This window comes from Plutella xylostella, chromosome 3 (assembly GCF_932276165.1).
Source record: "Plutella xylostella chromosome 3, ilPluXylo3.1, whole genome shotgun sequence".
NCBI classification, from domain to species: Eukaryota; Metazoa; Arthropoda; class Insecta; order Lepidoptera; family Plutellidae; genus Plutella; species Plutella xylostella.
The window spans coordinates 3,133,278-3,159,290 of record NC_063983.1 but is presented as its reverse complement, the minus strand read 5'-3'; the positions used below and the strand labels follow the sequence as shown (position 1 = coordinate 3,159,290).

The following is a 26,013-nucleotide window of genomic DNA, read 5'->3' as shown; positions in this document are numbered from 1 at the left end:
CAACTGCAACTGTTACCGAACTATTGCAAACTAGTGTTTTTGTCTATGGTAATAGTGAAGGAATTACTTTAAATGCTAAATTATATTTATTTACAAAGTTAATTAATTGTTAATTGAACAACTGCAGCTGTGGTCCCGGGTTAGGTCCGACGACTGACATGTAGTATTTTAGCGATTGTTGTTGTTATTTAGTACTATCCATATTTTGCTAAGTATTTTAAATGTTAATTTAAATTTGAAAGTAGCATGAAGATAAAATGGAAACCAGGAGATTATCTTTACCGTCTTATATTCATTTTATGATAAGCGTACAACTAAAAACATATCATTAGCCATAGTGTTTGTCAATATTTATAGATACAACGAAAGTTGTAACTCTTTTATGCTCGTGTTAGATAAAGTAACAATATTACGACATTTGTCATACGAAGCGTAGAAAAAGTAAACAGTTATAATAACGTTTAGGTACTATCTGTTACTTTCGTCTTCCTTGACTTACATTAACATAACTAAAAGCAAAAGTGATTTACACAAGAGAATCTTTGGATCATTTTAATATGTTCGCAAATGGCACTAGATATTTTTACATCGTTACCAGTACATACGTATTACTAAGGATAAAGCCACTATTATGTTACATAACTTATACATATCACAAAATAGAAGTTATCAGAAGCCTAGCTGCGTAACAGGAATACAACCAATATTTTCTGGACTAAGATAAAAAGCTACTTAAATACACAGCATCGCCGTTATCTACGTGTATTGAGGTTTTTATATACAATGTATACAAGATTATTTAGTTGTCAACTACTTACACCTATTGGCGGTACATCACTAGGGTTCTACAGAAATGTGTAGTCAGCGACTCGTGTTAGTGTCAATAGCTGAGTGTTGATACGCTAATGACATGCCCGACACGTGTCGCCATGCACTCTAAGATAGCGATCAGCTTGAAATGTTTATCAATATTTTGTAATAAGATTTGAATCTGTGTCTTGATTCTGTCCAGTCGTAAGGTCATGCTGAAGATTGTCTAGGAGTATCAAAATGCGTCCAGGCGGACGTAATGACATAATAACTCTGAGTTATCTGACTGAACATCGATAAATCATAAGGATGACTTTGATGACAAAACGGATTAGTTTACTGTAGCTGTTTAACTTTCACCATTATATCTGGACCAGTGACACACATAGACTTCATCATCAGCCTGCAATCATCCATTTGGACAGTGAACAATTTGGAAGTAAGTTTTTATGTTCTTATTTATCTATAGCAAAACCTTCATAGAAATCGTTTGTGTCTGGCAGATAATAACTTTTTAACACTGAACGCCTATGTAAAATACCGCCACAACTCTACATTCACCATCGACTAGCTACATAAGGCCACATCTACCAGAAGGGGCACCAGCCCACATAGCACTGGCACAAATTCTCGTTGCTGGTCGCCTGCTGTATCAACAGCTCCACTTGTTTCTGCACCGTCACTATCTCATCTATGTGCGGGAAGTCTCTTCCCGTTAGCTTATCTCTGACCCTATTGACTATAGCTAAAGCTTTTTTGTTGAGGTTGCTTTCGGCGGGGGCATCTAAAGCGTCGTTCACAGTGATGTAAGGTCGTCCCCGGCTGGGTAGAGGCGAGGTGGAGGGTTCGGTGGGCGAGACCAGGGCCGTGTCTCGGGAGCGTCGGCCGGCGTCGATGAGTCTCCAGTTCAGCAGTGGATCGTATACAAATGCCTCTAGCACGGCCATGACGCTGTCCTTGTGTCGGTGCAGCACCTCCATGACGGACTCGCAGGTGCGGCGGTACGTGCCCTCGATGCCGGTCACCTGTAGAAAGTATTCGTTTGTTTAATTAATTGAGTTTGGTGTCGAAGCGAGATTTTAAAAGGAGAATAGCAGACTATTAGAACTACAGACCCACCGACCAGTCAATAGAAGTCTAATTTGTAAGAGAATCAGACTAATCACCAGGTTAGGTGCGTTGTTACGAAGCGTTAAGTACCTACCCGTTGTTCTACTTCTAGAATTTTTATACGTCATCTTGGATGAGCATCCCCAAAATCCATAAATAGAAGTAGTAAAATTTTGTAGTTTATTTGCAATTATGCGAAGAGTTTTTATATCAAACAACTGCATCATACCTCCATAGCATTGATGAGCATGCGCGTGAGCCGGAAGGGGATCTTCTCGGGGAACTTGTCGCGCGTGACGGCCACCTCGAAGCAGTCGCCGAAGTCGATGTGCAGGAACTTGCCCGTCACGCGGTCCAGCATTATGTTGGACGGGTGCCGGTCGCCTAGGGGACAAAAAGGACGACAATTAGCGAAAGCCATAAAAATATTTATTTTTTTCTTTTATGAAGTCCTTTAAAATTTAAAAGGGGTTGGTTTCACATTAATTTGAAGTATAATCCATTGATTCAAGAGCGAAAAGCAATGAAACATGTGTAGTAGCCATGACTTTTTGATGGTTAATTAAAATAATCTCGTTAGTTTCCACAGACAAGATACAAAGATTCATAGATAAGCGTTAAATGGCAGCGTGGCTGGTCAGTTGACAAGACACTCTGAGAGACTTCTTTCGTGCTATTTAGTTAAAAATAGCTACAGTACAGTCTGGCAAATACGTTTAGAAACTTTTTTGGGCTATCAGCCTTAATAAAAATATGCCAATGGGGAAGCCATAGGCCAAGGGGTGGCCATGTAATAGACCATGTATGTATTAAGAAAAGTGGCGCCTCATTAATTTCTACTCTTTCTTATAGACTGTACACATAATAGGGAATATGCAAGTGGTTCAAATAAAGGTCAAATATTATTTATAATAAACTTTGTTGTTTCATAACTACGACTCCATCATTATTTTTGATTATAATTTATTTTTGAGCAAGTAAATGAAGTTGAAAAGTACAAAAAAACTTCGGTAAATTCTAACTTCCGAGAAACGTCACCCATTTTCTTAGGGCGGATGTGACGTAATAATTCTTTATATATCAATCTCAGAATAATAACTTCTTTGCGTTTGCGTATAGTTACAGTGAAACTATAAAGTCCTGAAATTAAATGAGGGCACTGCTATCTTTCATGTAGCAACCCTATATAGCGAAACATAACTGACTTTGATACTTGAAATTTTGCCTGTTAACTTCCTACCTATTTATGTATTTAAAAACCACTTACCATCCACAAAAAAGCTCTTATACAAGCTAGAAGGTGTTAATATGAAGGCTAATAGTGAAACCAATAAATATTTATTTAGATAACGTTATTACAACTGTATAAAAAACTGGATCTGTTGACGAAGGGCACACATAGTAAAGACATCTGAAAAGGCTTGGTAGCCTTATGATCGGATCGCTGGTAGTAGAAGCAATGTTTATTTGTATATTTCATAGGGTCATTAACATGTAAGAAATCCTAATACCGCGATGTAGTTTGCGGGATAGTGACATCTATGTAAATACGTAAATACTACTTGATAACTGAACATACCGCCCACCAAGAACGTACGTTCTTCATTACCACCCTCACCATGAGGAGGTCAAGGGGGTAACTCCACAAGATGCATGGACTTGATAACAAGCTGATAAGGACCAACATGCATCCTGTGTGCTATAAGATGTAGCTGGTATATACAGTTATTTACATAAATTTTTACAATATAATTTTGATAAGTGCTAATTTACAAAAATAATTTTGATGGGATCTTCCGTCTTCGCTGTTGCTGTTGTCACTGGCACCGCTGAAATGGCAGGCGATAGGCACGACGTCGCTCCGCTCGTGAGTGTCACCGCTGGCATCCTGTCACCGGGTGCACTGGACCGCTGCTGCTGGGGCCGCTGACTCCGGTTAAGTTGACCCGAAGCGCACCTTGATGTGTTGTCCTGGTGCCGCTAAGTGACAGGCGCGGTGGCGCAGCTCGCGGCGCCACTGCTAGCACTCATCACTGGGCACACTGGAGCTTGACTGCTGATGCAGCCATCCCTACCGGGACGATTCTCGGATCGCCCGGTTGACGCCTTCAGAGACGGACGATGCGTCTCTGATTTCTAGCGCCTGATCAAAAAGTGGCTACTACTAGGGTGGTGTGGTCAGTGACCACATCCACCTGGATCCGGCTCGAAGGACCATGAAAAGGCTTGGTAGCCTTATGATCGGATCGCTGGTAGTAGAAGCAATGTTTATTTGTATATTTCATAGGGTCATTAACATGTAAGAAATCCTAATACCGCGATGTAGTTTGCGGGATAGTGACATCTATGTAAATACGTAAATACTACTTGATAACTGAACACATCAATTTCTCTTTTTGGACGGCCAGTTCTGTTTCTTCCAGGAGTTAGAAATATTCCGTATTTTGCCCTCTTTGGCACGCTGGTCCGATATAACTATAAAATAAAATAAATAAATCTTTTTGAGTTACACAATGCCCCCCAAATTCACACAATGTGAAATTAGTAAGTAAACAAACATATATCTTCAAGTATCAAAATGTTAAGGTTTGACTCAACTGAAACCAGATGAAACCTACAATCAGTGGTATGTAAACAATGTTCGACTTGGGCTCTAAACCTAGGTTTATCGATAAATGAAGCGTTGGTACTAGTAAAAAATGAGTTATTACAATTTGTACAATGCTACATACCCGTCATAGACGCTGTACGAGCGTAAACATCCTCCAAATTCGACAAAATGTGTCCAGCTTGATGTTCTGCTAAACATTGTATTAAAACTCGATAAATAACTTCACTAGCTTGACTAAGAATATTTTTCTTCATCTTCCTAATTGCAACCAAGCGTAAATTGTTGCTTTTATCTAGATTATCTTTATAATTAATAAGAAAATTTAAAAAAACAGCCAACCGCCTATTGACATAAACAATTGTTATGACTTTTATGTTTCTTTTCTAATGGTGCCAGGCTCCTGAAAATTTTAGTTCCCCAAACATTAATTTCAGGACTTTATAGTTTCACTGTAAATAAATGTTAAGTGTAAACAAAGAAATGTTAATGTCACCGAGTATTTGTGATGCTCGTTGTGATCAGATACGATGGATCACATAGAAATTCTTCAAATACGAGTAGATCCTAGCCTCCTATAACTAGTGGTGGGAAAAACGGCTACATTTTGATAACACGCTACAGACGCTATGTTACACATTTATAGCAGGTTATTTAATCCGCTAAGTTATAACGATATTGAAGAGCAAAAAAAAAATTGATGAAAAAAAAATTGATGAAAAAACCAATGAACTTTCCTTCATACTCTACAGGCTTAGGACTGTCTATAATGGCACATCACTGTTTCCATAATGGCACATCACTGTTTCTCTTCATTTTTATGAATTATTGTCAAACGTTCTTTAATTGCAATAACTATTTTATTACACAAAACACTTTAAAACCACAAAGTAATATCCTTTCAAAGTTTCATCCACTTACGAAAACACACGTAAAGTAAAGATAGGTAAATTGTCCAGTCAAAGTTCAATCACACACAATCACAAAACATTTAAAATACGAAATTGTCCTCAGAACCAAATTGTCCGTTAGAAAGTACCTATTTAAACTTACACAAACACTATTTATTTTCAATTTTACACTAAACCTAAATAAACACTATACCTATTTTAATACGTTACTATTTAAACTATTTATTATTATGTGTATTTACAAATATTTATTTACAGCACGCAAATGCAACAAAACAAACAACGCGATCGTAATTCGTAACGTTGCGCGAAGCACAATTAGCATAGCGGCCACCCGTGGCCGTTGCCAAATCGCGACTGCGGAGCTAATTTCAGCAGATAGCGGAGCGCTATTGCGTAGTGAATCTTGCAGCTTCGCAGCGTCTCGCTCTCTCACACGCGAGTCGCGCGACGTTGCACCGTTGAGAGAGCGAGACGCTACAAAGCAAGTGAATATCGCCTGCGCGGTTATCGCGCGCCACGTCTCGCGGCTGCGAGAAATAGCGGAGCCGCTCCGCTATTTCTACTTCTAGCAGTAGCGTCGTGGCAACGGCCGCGGGCAGACGCTGTCCAATTTTGTGAGCTAAGATCGCGAGGGCGCGTCGCGTTATAATTATAGCAGCATTTGCGCGTTCATAAAGCGAATGCTATTCGTTGCGAGCAAATCACTTGCTATGTTTTTTAGCTATATGTTATATTAACCTCCACTACCTATAACCTCTCCACTTCTTGTTTGATATGCTTGTTTGTTTGCAAAGTTTATACCCCATCCACACGCTCGGCGAACAATGGCAAACAGCAAACAGCAAACACTGACGTGTGGATGGGTGTTTGTCGTTGTTTGCCTGTTTGTGTTTGTGTTCGCCAGTGTTCGGCATCGGTGTCGGTTTTTCTTGCCAGATCAAAGGATGTTCGGCAAACAGTTTGCTACGTATCCACACGTCTGGCAGCGGTCAGTATGCGCGCTAGCATTGCGGGAGGCGGACGTATCAACTTGCTACACTTTTTCGTTGGCGCGCAAAGCGTAAAAATGCGCTACGATTCTGTTATTTTTGGAGGCTTATCAAAATAAAAATATAAAACAAATTAAAGCCCAAATAAAGCAGTACATTGTACGATTTCTATGTATTTTTAACCGACTTCAAAAAAAGGAGGAGGTTCTCAATTCGTCGGGTTTTTTTTTATGTATGTTCACCGATTACTCCGCCGTTTATGAACCGATTTTGAAAATTATTTTTTTGTTGTATTGGGTTAAGCTCCCAGGTGGTCCCATTCAGAGAAAGGTCAGAATTTTATCTCACCCCTAAGGGTGGGTAAAGGGGTAAAAACAGGGTATGAATTTCCATTTTGGACACATATTAACCGATTCTAATGAAATTACACACACACACACTCACGCCTTGTACTAATGTACTCCCTTGCGGGGTAGGCAGAGGTGCATTGCTGCACCCACTTTTCGCCAGAGTGTTATGTTAGTCCCAATGTAATAGGGGGCGGGCATATTGCCATTTTACGGGCACATCCAAGACCCGAGAACAAATATCTGTGTTTAAACAAATATCTGCCCCAGCCGGAAATCGAACCCGGGACCATCGGCTCAGTAGTCAGGGTCACTAACCACTACGCCATTCGGTCGTCTAATGAAATTAAGAACGTAAATATACTTCTTATAACAAAAAAATATGATGGTGACCTTGAGCTGATCTGATGATGGAAACGGAAGGCAGTCAAGGGAACTCCTCAACGGTATATAGCAACTACCTCGTGTTTAGGCTTGAATGATTCGTATTGATTAGTAGGACGTTTTGGTATCATTTACATCTTACTTTTGATTAAAAATTATTGCAAATAAACTAAAAACTATAAAATAATAATTAAAAAGAAGAAGTCGGTTTTTAATTTTTTTAAATTATTGTTATTATCCCACCATCGTCTTTGCTTTCTTCTTATTTTCCTTTTTTCTTTCTCTTGCTTTAATTTATATAATAGAAATATGTCAACCCGAAAGTAATAGCTCGTCGTCCGCCGTGTTTGCCGGTTCGGAATGTTATGAGCGTTCGCCGAGCATGTGGATAGCTGTTTGTGTTCGGTGTTTGTGTTTGGTGTTTGTGACTTTGTTTGCTGTTTGCCGTGTTTGTGACAAACAGCAAGCGTATGGATGGGGCTTTATACCCCATCCACACGCTCGGCGAACAATGGCAAACAGCAAACAGCAAACAGCAAACACTGACGTGTGGATGGGTGTTTGTCGTTGTTTGCCTGTTTGTGTTTGTGTTCGCCAGTGTTCGGCATCGGTGTCGGTTTTTCTTGCCAGATCAAAGGATGTTCGGCAAACAGTTCGCTACGTATCCACACGTCTGGCAGCGATCAGTATGCGCGCTAGCATTGCGGGAGGCGGACGTATCAACTTGCTACACTTTGTCGTTGGCGCGCAAAGCGTAAAAATGTCTGATTGATCAGCACCTACGATTCTGTAATTTTTGGAGGCTTATCAAAATAAAAATATAAAACAAATTAAACCCCAAATAAAGCAGTACATTGTACGATTTCTATGTATTTTTAACCGACTTCAAAAAAAGGAGGAGGTTCTAAATTCGTCGGGATATTTTTTAGGGTTCCGTAGCCAAAATGGCAAAAACGGAACCCTTATAGTTTCGTCATGTCCGTCTGTCCGTCTGTCCGTCTGTCCGTCTGTCCGTCTGTCCGTCTGTCACAGCCGATTTACTCGGAAACTATAAGTACTACAGTGATGAAATTTGATGGGAATATGTGTTGTATGAACCGCTACAAAAATATGACACTAAATAGTAAAAAAAAGAATTGGGGGTGGGGCCCCCCATACATGTAACTGAGGGATGAAATTTTTTTTTTCGATGTACATACCCGTGTGGGGTATCAATGGAAAGGTCTTTTAAAATGATATAAAGTTTTCTAAAAAACATTTTTCTTAAAGTGAACGGTTTTTGAGATATCAGCTCTCAAAGTCGTAAAAAGTATGTCCCCCCCCCTCTATTTTTATAACTACGGGGTATAAAATTCTAAAAAAAATAGAGGTGATGCATGCTAATTAACTCTTTCAACGATTTTTGGTTTGATCAAAGTATCTCTTATAGTTTTTGAGATAGGTTGATTTAAGCTACGGAACCCTTTGTGCGCGAGCCCGACTCGCACTTGGCCGGTTTTATTTTTATGTATGTTCACCGATTACTCCGCCGTTTATGAACCGGTTTTGAAAATTCTTTTTTTGTTGTATTGGGTTGAGAATTTTATCTTATTCCTAAGGGTGGGTAAAGGGGTAAAAACAGGGAATGAATTTCCATTTTGGACACATATTAACCGATTCTAATGAAATTAAGAAAATAAATATAATTCTTATAACAAAAAAATATGATGGTGACCTTGAGCTGATCTGATGATGGAAACGGAAGGCAGTCAAGGGAACTCCTCAACGGTATATAGCAACTACCTCGTGTTTAGGCTTGAATGATTCGTATTGATTAGTAGGACTTTTTGGTATCATATGCATCTTACTTTTGATTAAAAATTATTGCAAATAAACTAAAAACTATAAAATAAAATAATAATTAAAAATAAGAAGTCAGTTTTTTTTTTATTATTATTATTATCCCACCATCGTCTTTGCTTTCTTCTTATTTTCCTTTTTTCTTTCTCTTGCTTTAATTTATATAATAAAAATATGTCAAGCCGAAAGTAATAGATCGACGTCCGCCGTGTTTGCCAATTCGGAATGTTATGAGCGTTCGCCGAGCATGTGGATGGCTGTTTGTGTTCGGTGATTGTGGTTGGTGTTTGCGACTTTGTTTGCTGTTTGCCGTGTTTGTGACAAACAGCAAGCGTATGGATGAGGCTTTAGGAGTTATTATATTTTTTGTTGGTAGTGTATGGGCTGCCACTAGTTGTTCTATTGTAATGAGGCGTAAACAGCCATTCGCTAGTCAACGAGCCACTCAAATATGCTCCATATTGCAACACAATAAAATTAAATTTGTATTGTAAGTATTATGACATGAACATGACACAAGTTGCTCTTTCTACTTTTAGGTTATAATGGCAGTCGTTAGTATCTTTCAAAAGTTGTTATTTTTTTCTAAATTAAGTTATGGAAGAATTCTCGTAATCAGAAGAACTGGACACATTAAATTTATTACGCAGTATGAACGAGTAAACTGTGGCCAGCTGCGGAAAAGGACAGCAAAGACTATTGAAAAGTCGAGAGCCGTGTGCCCAAATATTAGGAAATATGCATATATTTTTATACTCTTATTCGATAGTTTAGATAAGGGGGTTTAGACCTTTGAGATATGCACAATGGTTCCATTCAAGAGAGCCAGGTGCAGGTTCTTACACCCCCACAGATAATAGAATAGAATGACCCACTAACCCTAGTCTCTCTTACTGAGAACCAAAGTTACAGTAAGTACTTACATACAATTAATGATTAAACGAACTTACCTTAAGTGAAGTTCAATCATAATTACACGAAGAGCTTCGTTCGAAGAGATTAGCATAGACATATGTAGTTTCGCCTAGGACTTCGCTATTCTGCACTATATTTTAGGTAAAATTCCTATACTGAAAAAATAAAACAAAATAAAAATATTTGTGGGTAGGAGTCAAACTTACTCCTACTCTCGGCTGCTGTCCGTCGTCATTTAGTTTGGAGATAGTAAAGCTGTAAAATATTTCACGGTTTATGATAATGGGTTTAAACGCAATATTGCTTATTAGGGAGGAGTGGGATGCTAATCTCTTCGAACGAAGCTCTTCGTGTAATTATGATTGAACTTCACTTAAGGTAAGTTCGTTTAATCATTAATTACATTCGAGCTTCGTTCTCGAGATTAGCATAGACATATGTAGATTTTGAGAGTAAATAAAAGTGAAATATTTTTGTACTATTTAATAATGTACTTTATTTTAGAAATTATACTATTCTGAAGGTTAACATTCATAGCTTGATTCGGTGATTATATTTTTTTATAACTTTGATTATAATAATAACAAAACTAAATAAATGGTAAGTTATAGTAACTAAAGTAATTTATATACTCCATAGCTCATTGAAATAATAATTAAGTAAAATCAACTATTAATTATGCTTCTAGCAAAGGCGTTTCGATCAACATTATCCGAAATAATTCTATTATAGAATTTGGCAAATGTTGAAGAGTTTTGGCTCCAACTGGCGGTTTTTCGGATGAGGTCCAGACTGACACCTGCAGTTAGAGCCTTGGACGTGGACGCGTGTCGCGTGCAGTGTCCTGAGAAGATTGAAACGTCTATGCCACTACTTGCTAGCGTTAGTTTAATCCAACGGCTAAGGGTTTGTGATGTAACCGCTTTATGCGGTTTTTTTAAAGAAATGAATAGGCTTTGTTGATCTATTCTCAATGTTTCGGTTTTATGAATATATGTACGTAAGACATTTGCAGGACATATTGACGGTTTTTCGGCAAAAAATGGAAGATAAAGGGTTGGTTGTGATGATCCGGCTCGAGATGTTTTTATAATATCAGGGATTCTTATGATAATTTCCGTATTTTTAATAATTATGTTACTTATTTTAATTTTTGAGAATGTTTGTGCTCTGTGAGCAGTTACAAGTGCCAGGAGAGTAATTATTTTTTTAGATAGACATTCTAGATCCAGGGTTTCATTAGGATATTGGCTGGACAAAAAATTTAAAACCTGGGTGGTATCCCAGGTTACATCATACCTGGGACGAGGTGGTCTTAATTTAAAAACACCCTTTAGGAATCTTTGTATCCGATCATCACTGCCAACCTGATGACCTAATACTAATGAAAGAGCTGACCTACAGCAATTCAACGTAGCGTATTGAGCACCGTTATCAAACAATGTTGTCAGAAATACCATTATATTCGGAATAGAATCATCATAAGGATCTTTGGAATTATTATTACAAAATCTGAACCACTTCTTTAAACATGTATCATATTGCTTAAACGTATTGTCTGAGAGTGACGCTAGCATGATAGGTATTGATGAGGAGGGGATGCCTCTTCGTATAAACGATGTCCTGATAATCTGCCGGCAATCAGTGTAATCTGTTGGTGTACATTCCGGCTGCTGGAATTAGAAATAATCAAATTATGACTAGGTCTAAAAATAATTGGTTTACTGGTGAGAAGACTGGTAAATAGTGGGTACCAAGGTTGGGTTGGCCATTTAGGTACGACTACTATGCCAGTTGCCCTGTCGTCTATTATTTTTCTTAAGCATTTAAGTATTATTGCTATTGGTGGGAATGCATAAAAATAATAGTTTGTCCACGTAATGGTAAAAGCATTTGTGGCAAGAGCGTTAGGATCTCTAAACCATGACACATAATTTACACATTTTGCATTTAGTCTACATGCAAATAAATCGATATCTGGGGACCCAAAGTGTTCTATTATGCTATTAAATGCAATATTTGACAATTCCCACTCGATATCTGGATGAACTCTCCTTGATTCTGCATCCGCTATGTGCTTGTCGGATGAACTAATATATGCTGCATGAATAAAAATTTTACGGACTTCACACCATTGCCACATGCTTTTTGCAACCTCAGTGAGATGTGGAAACTGAATTCCTCCCATTCTGTTAACATAGGATATAGCCGTTGTATTATCTATTCGCAACACAATCTGACAGTTATTTAAATTTTTAGCAAACACTTTTAATCCAAAAAACGCTGCTAGGATTTCTAAATAATTTATATGTCGTTTTTTCTCCTCAACAGACCAAATCCCGCTTGCCCTTTCTGATCCACACGCCGCGCCCCATCCCGTAGTTGAGGCATCTGTGTAGATCTCTAAGAGATATTGATCGTCTCTTATTTTATTGACTGAAGTATTAATAGCCTTACTCCACCAACGAAGGTCCGGTAATAAATCGTTAGGAATGGCCATATATTTATCGTAATTTTCGTCACCTTTTAAATTTAGATACTTACACCGTTCAAAACTTTTTGTATATAGCCAGCCGTATTCAATAGCTTGACAAGCGGATGTTAATAAACCTAAAAATCTAGCAAATTCTCTAATTTTACATCTTTCAGTTTAAAAATTTTATAATCTGTTCATGAATTTTTTGTCTCTTTTCTGGGGGCAACGAAATTTCCATTTTGATAGAGTTTAAGTTTATACCTAAGAAACGGCATAGTGTTTTCGGAATAAAATCAGATTTGTCTGTATTTATCAGGAAACCTAGAGCCGTAAGTAATCTTCTTGTATCGTGAATATTATCTAGGCAAGATTTATAATTATTAGAAATCAGAAAAATATCATCTAGATAAATTGTAGAGAGATGACCTAGAGATCTTAAGAGTTTAACAATAGGTTTCATTATTTTAGTGAAAATAAAAGGCGCAGTATTAAGACCAAATGGTAAGACATTAAATTCGTATAATTTTGAGTCAAATTGAAACCTTAAAAACTTTTTTGAACTATTATGTATTTTTATCAAAAAATATGCATCTTTACAGTCGATAGTACACATAAAACAGTTTTTGGAAAGCAGCTTAACGGCTGTGCGCAAATCTTCTAATTTAAAGTGATGTGTATGAATGAATTTATTGAGTTTCTTTAGGTTTAATATGAATCTTTTCTTACCATTTGGCTTTGGCAAAAGAAATATATCGGATATGAACTGACCCTCACAAGGAGAGCATTCTGATATTGCGCCCATAGTGAGAAGGCTGTTAATAACTACTGAGAAGTCAGACATTTCACTATTCGAATAGGATTTCTCTACAGGTGGAAATAGTTGGAATACAGGCTCTACAAATGGGATTTTATATCCCGCTATATAAGATAAAACTTGTTCATCATCTGTGATCATAGACCATTGGTGGAAAAACATGGAAAGTCGACCAGCATATTGTACCTTGTCTAGCGTCGGTAGTGATGATTCACTTGACGCGACGACATCCTCGATGAGCTGGGCAGCTGAGTCCTGTGTGGAGGCGGCCGCGTCATCCTCGGGGTCCCCTGCGGCTGCGCTAGTTTGTGACCTGCTGGGGGAGCACCCCTCCAGTTTAAAGGAGGCTGTTGTCGACTGGCTACATTACTGGCTTTTTTCTTATATGGCTGTGGTGTTTTAATAGCCGGTTGTGTTCTAAGATCTGCTCCTGATCTCTGTATCGCCTTTACGGTTTTTATGGTTTCAGACAGGTTTTGCCCAAAGATGAACTCATCTATCTTCGTTTTTTCCAACTGGTCCTTCATATCTTTTTTAAGTGTTGAAAGAATGAATGATCTCCTAGTAATAGAGTCGGAGTGTTGACAGTCGCATAAGATGCGGGCGGTGTCCATAAGGATCTTTAGAAGCTCTGGATTTTTATCTTTTGATGATAAAGTCATAGAAATAGCAGTACTTAAGGATGATATTGCCGCAGACGTTAATTTTTGTTTATACTCTATGCCCTTATCACGCTTTAGGTGGTTGTCTAATAAATTAGACGATACTTCTGGATTTAAAGCTGGTGCACTAATTAGTTTGCAGTTGGCTGGAACTAGGTATTTTTCGCGTAATTCTTTACGCTTGTCCTTTGTTAGGCCATTGCAGGCTATATGACCCAGTCGGATTGCGAGGTCCTTCTGAATTGCAGGGCCGAACTCGTTAATTATAGAGGCATCATCTCCAAGGATGTCTAGCAGAGCTGGATCCATCGATATATCATCCGCGACCTGTAGATCTGAGCCTGGGGGAGCGGCTGAAGTAGATGGGACTTCGGTGCGTGTCGTGGTAGCGGTTGGAGTTCCGTGAGCCGCGGAGGCAGCGGGGGCTGCTGGGGCAGTGGAGGTTGCGGGGGCTGCGAGGGCATCGGGGGCCTCGGGGGCTGCGGGGGCCGCGGGGGCAGCTGTGGCCACAGTTGCAGTGGGGGACGTGGGGGCCGCGAGGGCTGAGGGGTTGTTGTTAGGTACCCTGACCACCGCTGATGGCAATGTATAATCCACAACTTCAACATCATCATCTTCACAATAATAACTGTTTGAATGTTCCCCGGATGATCCCACGCACTCACCCTCTGTAACCAAAGATACACGTCCGTAAGTCGGCGGTATCGGTAGGTATATAACACTGCAGTGGAATAACCCAGGATGGTATTTCCGATTAGCTGTGTTTTGTTATTTCAGTTTTGAAATACAATATTTTTGACGTGAAACAGTCCCATGGTGGACAGATCGATTGTCAGTATTTTGTAACCAAGTATTTGGTATGGTATGAGTATGTCCCAGATACATACATATCAAAGTAGTCTCTTATTTTATTGTCACTATAAACAAGAAAGGACGTTGGTACATACCTTCAAGATCAATTGGAAAAGGCTCGCGATAATCGCGCTCGGGTGTGGTCGACACGGAGCGTCTGCGTCGATGTCGCCGTTTATTTATTTTTCTTTCAAGTTTTCGCAACTTCCTGCTCAATTCTCGATAATCACTGCACTCACTATCACCACTTTTACGTTTTGGCATATTGTTATGCTTGGAATTCACAGTTTTTGACAGCAACGTGCGGAACAGCGGAGCACTAAAACGCGAATGACGACGGACAGCAGCCGAGAGTAGGAGTAAGTTTGACTCCTACCCACAAATATTTTTATTTTGTTTTATTTTTTTCAGTATAGGAATTTTACCTAAAATATAGTGCAGAATAGCGAAGTCCTAGGCGAAACTACATATGTCTATGCTAATCTCGAGAACGAAGCTCGAATGTAATACAAATATTACTTTATATTCATATTGCCATAATAGGGTAATATTGTGTACAAAGGTCCTCTGGTTTGCGCGCTCCCATTTCAAAAGAGCTACTAGCAGCTATTTACGAGCTCCCATTACAAAACAGCCACTGGTCACACTTTATTACCATTACAAAACAGCCACTGATCACACTTTATACACTTCCTTTTTCGTTTGTTACCATGACAACATTGGTTTGTTGAAAATACAAAAGTACTCTGTGATTACTTGATTAGGTAAAAAATCTATGCCGACTGACGGGACTCATTATTCTGAGCCGTGAAATTAAACGATTATGACGTCACGACAGCCCGCCATTCTGACGGGAATTTCAAAGTGGTCGTGATGGTTGTAATTTTTTAACTTTCTTTAAAATACCTTAAATTACTTATTTTGGCGTTGAATTTTTTTTTACTATAATAAAGTGATGTAAAACTATCCAATAAAAGTATTAAAAAAAATTACGCATATTCCCTATTATCCACTCACCCAGCCCCAGTATGTACCCCACCATGCTCATGACAGCCAGTGACCGGGTGTAGTTGGTGCGGCGCTCGAACCACACCTCGGAGGAGGGGCTCTTCAGCCACAGCAGTTTGGCCAGGTCGTCGCCCGCCGTGTGCCCGAGCGCGTGCTCGAACACTTCTACCTAGCGGGGAAATGGGGATGTTAGTGTAAGTATACGTAATTGTAAAATGTGTAGTTATAAAGTTGAGTAAACCGGGGGGTTTGGATATTACAGGCCTTATGCCTAGTTTCTCCATTAACACCCCTGTTATATTGTAATTTCATCAATTATAAGTCATCTCGATATCAAATTCTTGACAGATGTGTCACTAACTCAAGAGTCAATAACTAATCCCTTGTTATGGTAGAACAGAGTATGGTGAAACTGGGGCTTAGCATAAAAACTTATATATCTGGGACAATACCCCCATGTTTAATCTGTACAAAAATATGACTTCTTATAAGCTAACGGCTAAGCTAATAAAGTGACTTGTTGTTTTACTTTTTTTAAACAGGGTGTTAAAGTAAATTTTACGAGCTCTTTCGGCTAACAATTCAACTTTTGCAAGACTGTATATTATGTTCCTATTTATAACCCCCGTAGATAATGAAACGATGACGTATATGTGTCAGTCAATAGTCCTTCCTACTCCCACTTATGTAACGGCCGCCATTTTTATAGTCAGTCTCTATCTGCGGAGGAAGATAAAATTAATTATGTACACAATTGGTTTAGTTACCTTTTGCATCAACATAAGCTTCTCCAGATCCGATGCCATCCTCTGCATGATCCTGTGCTCAATATTCAGCAGACACTTCCTCTTATCCCTGTAGTCTTTGATCAGCGAGTGCAGAGTGTCACAGTGCGGCACCCAGCCAATCAGACCGGAGTTAGTCGAGAGGGGAATCACCGCGTATCTTTGTATGGCCAGGTCTCGCCTGAAGGTGTCTGGGTCTGCTTGTAAGAGTGTGTTGACTAGGCCGAACAGTTGCATGACTCGCTCGTCTTGTCGCAAGTCCTCGTGTCCCTTCAGTAGGAACATGTATTCTTTGCCGTTGGAGCCGCGGACTGTTAGCCGGCGCGGGCGCTGCTTTGAGGTTATCACCTGAAGAAAGGAGTTTAGTTGATTGGTGAGAGGTTATGATTGCTTTGTAGCATTATTGTGCAAGGACACTGATGCATTGAAGACTATTCAGATTATGCTTCGTCAGATATGATATAAAGGATAGGTACTCTGGTCCATCAGTGGTCATCTACAGGATGTTAACTTTGATGCAAAAAAATGGTGAAACCAACGTGTGTGGTTAGAGAAGGGCTGATGTAAATAACCTCCATTTTAGCTGTACTTATCTAAAATGAGCTTTGTACCTGCAGGCTGCTCTGTATGTGCGCGATCCTGATGACCTCTTGGTCCGGCACGTACGAGCCCGGCACCGCCAGCTCCAGGTCCCTGCAGGGAGGGATGGACCACATAATTATTATGCGATTAGATAGTAATAATACAAAATAAAGGAAGGCCGAGATTGCGGACTTTGGAACAGCCTAAGCCCAGGAGATTTTAAGGTGATGATGAATTTTATGATGTTCCTTTCATCTACTACTATTTTCATACACTTAGGAGAACTTGAGGAGCCATAGGGGATGCCCATGTCTAGCAGTAGGCGATTACAGGCTAATGATGCCCGGAGCGCAAATAACTATTGTATATATCCAGATGACTTTCATGTTCATAAAAACATAGATACTTTATGTTTTCAAATCCCCTGTCGCCCTGAAAAACAACTACATCCAAGCAGATGTGCCGCCCCTACCTGCAGTTGAGCAGCCGGGGGCTGACGTACTGCAGCTCGAGCGAGGTGAGCTGCGGCAGCTGGCGGGAGATGCGCCTGAACACGTGGTAGTACAGGTCCCACGCCTGGTTGAGATCGCGGACGCTGTTCGTCTCCTGGAGAAGGGGATTTGGATATGGTTACCACTGTTATGTATATAGGTGATGTTGTTTGGCTCCTGGAGAAAAGGAAGTACATATTTAGTTATTGTTAGGACTGATACGTAGGTATAGCATGGGTGCGATTTAAAATGTGGTGATAGATTTTTTCACGGTTGCTTACATCACGTCACATTTACGCACGCATAAAATTCCTGCAGAGGTAGCTTTCCGCTGAAGAGTTGTTTATACAATGCGCTTGTGTTACACATCTAGGAGTGTAGATGTTTCCTCACGATGTTTTATTTACAACCCTATATAAAAGCACTCTGCTGCTGTATCTAAATATATCCAAAGAACTAAATTTTATTTACAGTGCCGTAGAGTCAAGGAATGCATACTCAATAATGTTCCACAGCTACCAAAGCCCCCTTCTATTCTATTCTATGTGGGGGTGTCTGCACCTGCACCTGGCTCTCTCGAATGGAACCTTTGTGCATATCCCCGAGGTCGAAACTGTCTTCCTAAGCAAAGCCCCCTTATTGTTTCCCTTAATGTAGCAGTTACCTTGAATCTATTGCACCAGTCCTGCGCCTCATTCAGGTCCCTGCCGTACGCCTGGTTGAAGGACACCTCCTTGAGCGTCTGCGGGCCGCGCTCCAGCATCGCGTGTAACGGTTCGAGTGTCTTGAACATGGCCTTCACGTCGTGCTCGCTGAAGTACAGCCTGTAAGTATAGGTTAGTTAGTTTATGTAATTACTTTTAGAATGCTATAAAAAATATGCCTGAGACTGATCGTCTGTAAGGGCCTTACCACAAAAACTTAGACAGTATTTAACAGACGTTTAGCGCTGTCAAACGCCTACAACATCTGTCAAATTTCGTAAAGACTAGTTAAACAGTGTTTAAAGTTTTTTGTGGTATCACAGTAAGTGTCTATCACATAACAGAGAAGGTCTATGATGATATGGATTTTTAGCGAATTTTACAAAGTAGTCGATGATAAGTTATATGAATTGACGAGTTGTGTACGGTCTGACGCATTTTGCGCCCTTGACACCCTTACTTCTAGTATAAGTTTTGATATTTTATGACGTAAATTGACATATAATTCAGCGCCTCTAGTGGGCACTACTAGGAAACAAAGGACAGTTTATAGATGAAAATCTCTGCTTGCGCAAATTATGTCAACTTAATTCGAAGCACCGAAGGCAGACTTAAAATAAATTTATTTCTCGCACACAGATATAAAGTTGGTGGTAGGGAGCGGTGGTAGCTCAGTCGGGTAAGCGCCCGCTTCTCACGCCAGAGATGCGGGTTCGAATCGCCACATGCGCAGACATGTACCAATGAGTTCTTTTCTGAATTTAAGTACAATGTATACCATCGCTCTTACGGTGAAGGAAAAACATCGTGAGGAAACCTGCATATCTAGACTTAGCACATCTAGATATGTGAACCCACCAACCCGCAGTGGACCAGCGTGGTGGGTAATGGTCCAAGCTTAGGAAGGCAGTTTAGACCTTGGGGATATGCACAAAGGTTCCACTCAAGAGAGCCAGGTGCAGGTACTTACACCCCCACAGAGAATAGAATAGAATAGATATAAAGTTTAATTAACTAACCTGGAAGCTTCCTCGAGTGCGTCGTGCCACTGCTCGTGCCACAGGATCGCGACGCGGATCAGCTCCTCCGAGATCATGGCCGCCTGGTTCACGAGGCTGCTCGAGTGAGTACACATGGACTTCAGGATCTGATTGGCAGCGTTCTTGCGAGCCACAAACGAAGACTTAGAGGCTACCGTCAACGGGTACACCAGCGCTTGAGGGTGCGATTTACCAATATCCATCAGAAGCGAATGTATCAACTTCCCGACTAAAGCTCTCGGAGTGTCTATGCGAGCGATCAACTGAGGAATGACTTGAAGCCAGACGTTTATTTCAATAGTCCTAATCGCTTCGGTAATCGCTTCGTGCACGGCGGGGTGGTGGCCGTAGTCGAACCATAGAGTCAGCAGCCGCAGAGTGTCTTGTAGCGAACTGCCGTGGGACAGGTTAATGGATGTGAAGAATCCCTCTACAGCAGGGACGGTATGTTGTAGTATATAGTCAGGGGTCGCGCGGCGGTCGCCGGTGCCGCCCTCCCCGCTCGCGTCCTGGTGCTTGTAGAATAGAACCGTCTCGAAGTTCATGTAGGCCCACGCGTGCCACGCTTTGTACCAATCAGCGGCCAGCATTGTGGCCGATTTGTAGTTGCGCAGGATTTCCGGGATGGAGTGGTCGTTGATGCCGCGCAGTGACTCGCACCACGAGCCGAGTTTTAAATGGCAGCGAGCGAGTAGACGGCAGTTCTCAGGGTCGCCGCGCTCCGCTGACGTCACGTAGCGCTGTAGTTGCTCGTAAGCCAAGTCTTTGTCTCCGGCCACCCATAAGTGTTTCGCGTATGCAAGAGTTAGCCGTGGTTCGTGCATCGGAAGTGGCGAGTCTCTGTTCTTGCTAGGGTCTGAGCCGAGTAGCATGACTAGCGTCCTGTGTGCCTGCCCTGGGGCGCCGCTTTTACGGCATAGAGACGCGAATTTCAGCCATGTGGCCATGTCTTCTTGAGGTGTCAACACTAGACTTCTAACTTGTAGAATCTTCCGCCAATCCTCAACCAGTCTCTGTCCGCCTTGCAGTCGCAGCCACCACGCCTGGCGGATGGATTCTCGCCTCTCTGGCACTAGCTTATAAGTCACAACTTCCTCCAACTCTGCCAGTAATTGCGCGTTAACTAACGCTCCGTACGCTCGCTGGTAGCTCTCGCCCGCTACAGCTGTCAGTTCAGAATCTAATATAGTCCTCGCTTGATCCACGAACAGCCGAGACAGGTCCCAGTCGCCATCATGAATGGCGAGTACCGCTCGGTAAAAAGCTCCATCTTGTGTGTTCTCGGGAAGGCAGGTTACATACTGTGCCATGGACTCCCATTCCTTGAGCCCCCACGCTGAAGCCGCGGCTAATCTAGCTGATTTGTACTGTTCTTCGTTGTTCATGGCCGGCCAGCGTTCGGAAACCGTGTCGTACAGTCGGCCCCACTCGCCCAGCGCCTCCAGACAGCGCATCTGGCCGAGGTTGGCGTCCACGTCGCTCGGGTCTGTCTGTAGCTGGTCTCCGTAGAGGTTGAGCGCCTTCTCCCAGTTGTGCAGCTTCTCGTACCATCGCACTTGCACCTGGAGAATATAATACTGTTGAATAGATACACAAAAGAAAAGAAGCAGAAATCGAACTCAAAAGTTTTTATTCAACGTACAAAAATGAAAATTTTTGATCAATGTCAATATGTTACTATTTCCTCTACGTTCCGAAGAAGGGTCCGAAGAACTATAACAACTACTACGTTAAAAATCATTTAATCAATTTCACTGCACGAACGTAACATGTGTCATTTAAAATTTACCAACATCGGCATCCTGACGAGTGTATTGTTTGCTACAATGTATTTCCTATCTCTATCTCACCTGTAGCGAGGTATCCCCAGCCTCCCGCTGCGACATGACTCGCTCGAGCAGCCCCTCGGCCGCCCCCTTCTGCTGTAGCTTGTTGTTGATGTATTGTATGCATTTAATCAATTTCATTGCAAGAACGTAATATGCGTCATTTAAAATTCACCCGGCTCCTGACGAGTGTGCTGTTTGCTAAAATGAATTTGCTTATTTATATCTCTAACTAACCTGTAGCGAGGTGTCCCCAGCCTCTCGCTGCGACATGACTCGCTCGAGCAGCCCCTCGGCCGCCTCCTTCTGCTGCAGCTTGTTGTTGATGTATTGTATGCATTTAATCAATTTCATTGCAAGAACGTAATATGCGTCATTTAAAATTCACCCGGCTCCTGACGAGTGTGTTGTTTGCTACAATGCATTTTCTATCTCTATCTCACCTGTAGCGAGGTATCCCCAGCCTCCCGCTGCGACATGACTCGCTCGAGCAGCCCCTCGGCCGCCTCCTTCTGCTGCAGCTTGTTGTTGATGTGGATCAGCGCCTCTACGACTTGGGACGTGGCGCCGTTGCGGAACTCCTCTTCCTGGGTGTAAAAAGTTGCAATGAAAATTTTATAAATAATTAATGATGAATAATATTAAATGTTATGAATATTGTTTTATTGGCGTAGATTGTTACAACAGGATAGCCATGGATAAGACGCTATGTCAGACAATTTAACTACTCACTTCGCCAATAACTTTTACGTTTGGACCTCATCCGATGCTATCATTTACTCTCATCTTCGCTGTCGTCGGTTTTATTGACTTGCGTAGCACCACTATAATGCGCTTGCTTAGGGACGACCACAATCTATGGCCATTACTGTCACCTTATAATGCAGCGCGATAGAGCACTGCGGGTGCGGCCAACTCTACCAGGATCAGCACCGTGTCACTTCCTATTTGACTGTACAATTTACTCTTCACCATGATTTTACCATACATGATTCCAGTATACACACATACATATATACCATTAATTTTATAATCGATCACAATTACGCAGACTTGGTTTACTGAAACAAAGTTATATTTACCGCGTAATTTTTACAATTACTAGTCAAATCAGGCAACAACGCTCACCTTGTAATGCAGCGCCTTGGCGTAGGCGCGGCTGAGCATGGCTCGCTCGCCCAGCAGCGGCGGCGCGATGGGCAGCGCGCCGCACTCGCAGTGCTCCATGAACTCCGCCAGGTTCAGCACCGTGTGCGCCAGCTCGGGGGCGTCGGGGGCTGCGGGCAAGGTAAGGGTGAGTATCTTTGGTTAATGAGATCATGTGGATTGTTGTGTTGCAGACCAAAATAGAATACAGGATGTTGCAAAAAAGGTATACTAAGCCGAAACCTATATACTGCGGTTTCGGCTATAAACCTGTAGGTTTCGGCTTAGTACACCCTTTTTGCAACACCTTGTATATTCTTAAGGCCCTTAAGGCCCGGTACAGTGTGACGTGCCGCGCCAATTTTGGGTTTTCAATGCTCTTCACACAGCACACGCACACATGTAAGTTTGCACAGTGGGTCGATAAACTTTTACTCGCCAACTTTATTGACAATTATGTTCAAGTACATTTTGGTGATTTTAGGGTAAGTAAGTATAATTCTTACTTACACTGGTAGGCACCAGGAAAGAGTAGAAATTAATAGGGGTGCCACTTTACTCTATACTCGGAAGTCTCGGAACCCGATTAGCTTTCCAAACAAATGTGGTATTTACTTGTAGAAAGGTAACTACAAGTATTAAAGTGTAGATAATAAGTTTCAGGCATCCTCCAGCCAACTGAACCCCGACGACAAAGCAAAGTAAATACATAGTGTCGCAAAAGGGCTATACTAAGCCAAAAGGGGATGACTCAAGGGGTCATTCTGAACAACTTTTGTTCTACGAGATTTGCAAATTCGCGAAAAAAAATATTCGTTTTCCATGGTAAAAAGTCACATGTCTAACAAAGTTTCTATGAAAAAGGTTTTTTTTTGTTAATTTCCAAAACTCGTAGAGCAAAAGTTCAGAATGACCCCCTGTCTTACTCCTTTTTACCCGACTGCCGAAGGAGGAGGGTAATGTTTTTTGATTGTATGTTTGTCTGTTTCTTTGTTCCCTCCTGTAGCCTAAACGGCTTGATAGATTTTGATGTATGATTAGAAGCGTATTGATGGCGCGATGGTTATAGGCTATGTGACGTTCCATTAAAATGTACATAGCGCCCTCTAGAGGACATAACGTGATGATCGAAAAAATAATAATTCAACTTTGCCGTGTATCAAATGAAAGGGCTTGATTTTCACATTACAAAAATATGCATATTGAAGGTATTTAAATAACAACACCAAAATAATTGAAATAAAAAATGATCATGAACTACTGACGTAAAATTTCATAAAATAAAAACAACTAAAAAGTTACAAATAAAAAAATACAATTATAAACAAACGAAAAACCCGACTGTACGCTAAAAACATGAAAACAAGTCCCAATGTTAATGGAAAGTATCGCAGGCGGGGACCAACTTGACCGCCACTCAAGGCCGTTTTCTAAGTAACATTCAGCTAAATGGTGAACCCTCTGCTGGTCCCCGCCTACGATACTTTCCATTAACATTGGGACTTGTTTTCATCTTTTTAGCGTGCAGTCGGGTTTTTTGTTTGTTTATAATTTGTTTAGTACTATATACTGCTTTTTCAATATAATAATAAAAAAAGCAACCGTTATAGGATCTCTTTGTTGTCCGTCTGTCTGACTGACTGTCTGTCACCGCCCTTTTTCTCAGAAACGGGTAAAGATATCAAGCTGATATTTCGCATAGATGGGGAGTACCCCAAAAAAAAAAATTATGGTACTCCCTGTCCCACACAAGTAAATTGGGGCTTATATTTTTTCCATTTATTTTGATGTGTATCCTTTTTTTTCTTTGTTGTTTTGTATAAGTATGTGTTTCTTTTCTTTAAATCTGTATTTTTTTGTTGTTGCTGTCTATGTGTCGAATAAATGTATCTTTATCTTCAATTCACGCCATCTATCGTTTGTTTTTTTGTGGCTACTGTCTATAGAAGAAATTCCGTCATTGACAATTTTACGTTACGAATTTATTTTTATTTATTTTATTTTTATTTTTACATTTTCGTGGAGAACCAACAGCATTTTGTTAATAAATAATTATTACTTATGAACAAATAACAACTTGATGCCATTAACAGAATGAACTTAGTAAACCCAGTAAACCTAACACATCCAGAGGAAAAATAAAATCTCTTTTTCTCTCTCTGAAAAACATACTTAATAGCCCAAACTCGATGCTTTTAGCTATTAACATCTTTGAAATAAAATTGAGCCACCACCGTGTTACTGTTAAAAAAATTGCTCAAGTTTGGGATTAATTTACACAAAATAAGTGTGTGTTTATTAAAAAACAAGGTATTTAGCGCCTAGTCCAAGCGTTTAACTTTATAATATGATAAAAATCATATGAAAATTCTTAATAATTACGACACAGTTGTTACAATACGGTTCTGGTTTTTCGTGATATTCTGAATTTTATTTACAGTTATCCATAAGCATTTACTTGAATTCGAATCATTCAGCACCTAGCTAGACTCTTCGGCTATCTGTGTGATTTTTTTCAAGGTTGTAGAGCATCGTTTACTACATAATTCTATGACAATGCCAACCCTTGATTCCCTCTTGCAACCAGGTAGGTAGCGGAATGAGAGATAATTTTAATGTAAGGACGGATATTCCAGGCGCTAAGTAGCATAGTAGGCACCATTGGCTTCACACGGTTTCAAGACATTTCACCCCCGTACCTGTAAGAGGCGCCGAGCCTAAAGAGGCTTTAAAAGTGTCTTCATTCGTCAAAATTAACTGTAAATAATATAATCATAACAACTTACCAGTGAGCGCTTGCTCCAGTGCGTTGGCGAGCTCCTGCCGCGCGGTCTGGTCCAGCTCGGTCCAGCACGACACGAAGGCCGCGTTGAACAGGTCCCGCAGCAGCTGCGAGTAGTTGTGCGCCAGGGATAGACACGCCCTGTGGGTGGGGTAAGGTCGTTGAATGGAGGGCAATACGTGTATAAAGTTTCGTTAGATCTAAAAGTATAGTATTGGTTTTTTGAGCGTAAAAATGGCTACAGATTAGTCGAGATGCCTAGTTAGACTGAAAGTAAATGTGGAATCTAAATAACAATAATTTTAATCATACAATTAGAAAGTTTTCTACTTCCATGATTTTAATATTTTTAGCAAGGAATGTTAGGTACTTACACAGCGATTGATAACCCTGTGGTGATTCGTTATTGCCATTTTTGTACCTATGTATTAATATTGTTAAGTTATGTAACTTCTGTTCTTGTTTGTGTACAAATAAAAAATATTTTATCTATCTATTTTATATTACGTGTCTCGAATAGTCTCAATGTAATAATGACGGTACATAAAACTTATAAAACTCACCTGAGCGCCGGACTATGCGACTCAGTCAGCAGTCCAATACTGAACCTCCTCAGCCACTCGAGCCAGTCGTCCTTGGAGACGCGGCTGCTGACGGTCCACGCCAGCTTGAGGTTCTGCGCGCTCACGTACAGACGCCGGATGGATGCGCTTGTGCCGTCGTTGGCTATCATACGCGCCTGGGGGTACGGGGGGATATTAGTAGCTATTGTAGTTGCTTACTATACTAAGGCTGCCTAGAGCAGAGCAGGATAGCGGAGTGGTGTGCGAGGTAAAAATCGACCAATGAAGTTGCAGAAAATCTCCGCTGATGCAATTTTATTGGATTCGATTATTGCCTCGCATACCGCTCCGCTTAGCCGCTCCACT

General features: G+C 40.8%; 1 protein-coding gene across 1 annotated transcript in view; it reads right to left on the bottom strand.

Annotated features, from left to right (window-relative positions):
• Positions 1 to 272: 272 nt before the first annotated feature.
• LOC105390151 (serine/threonine-protein kinase mTOR) overlaps positions 273 to 26,013 on the bottom strand; it is a 30,025-nt gene continuing 4,284 nt past the window's right edge. The window contains exons 4-15 of the mRNA XM_038117139.2: positions 25,648 to 25,823; positions 25,089 to 25,225; positions 22,285 to 22,433; positions 21,600 to 21,743; positions 19,310 to 20,892; positions 18,251 to 18,410; positions 17,568 to 17,701; positions 17,125 to 17,206; positions 16,496 to 16,861; positions 15,738 to 15,897; positions 2,150 to 2,304; positions 273 to 1,835 (exon numbers count right to left, since the gene is read on the bottom strand). Of these exons, the coding sequence (XP_037973067.2) occupies positions 1,398 to 1,835; positions 2,150 to 2,304; positions 15,738 to 15,897; positions 16,496 to 16,861; positions 17,125 to 17,206; positions 17,568 to 17,701; positions 18,251 to 18,410; positions 19,310 to 20,892; positions 21,600 to 21,743; positions 22,285 to 22,433; positions 25,089 to 25,225; positions 25,648 to 25,823 (3,684 nt within the window). The 3' untranslated portion in view covers positions 273 to 1,397. The remainder of the gene's footprint in view (positions 1,836 to 2,149; positions 2,305 to 15,737; positions 15,898 to 16,495; positions 16,862 to 17,124; positions 17,207 to 17,567; positions 17,702 to 18,250; positions 18,411 to 19,309; positions 20,893 to 21,599; positions 21,744 to 22,284; positions 22,434 to 25,088; positions 25,226 to 25,647; positions 25,824 to 26,013) is intronic.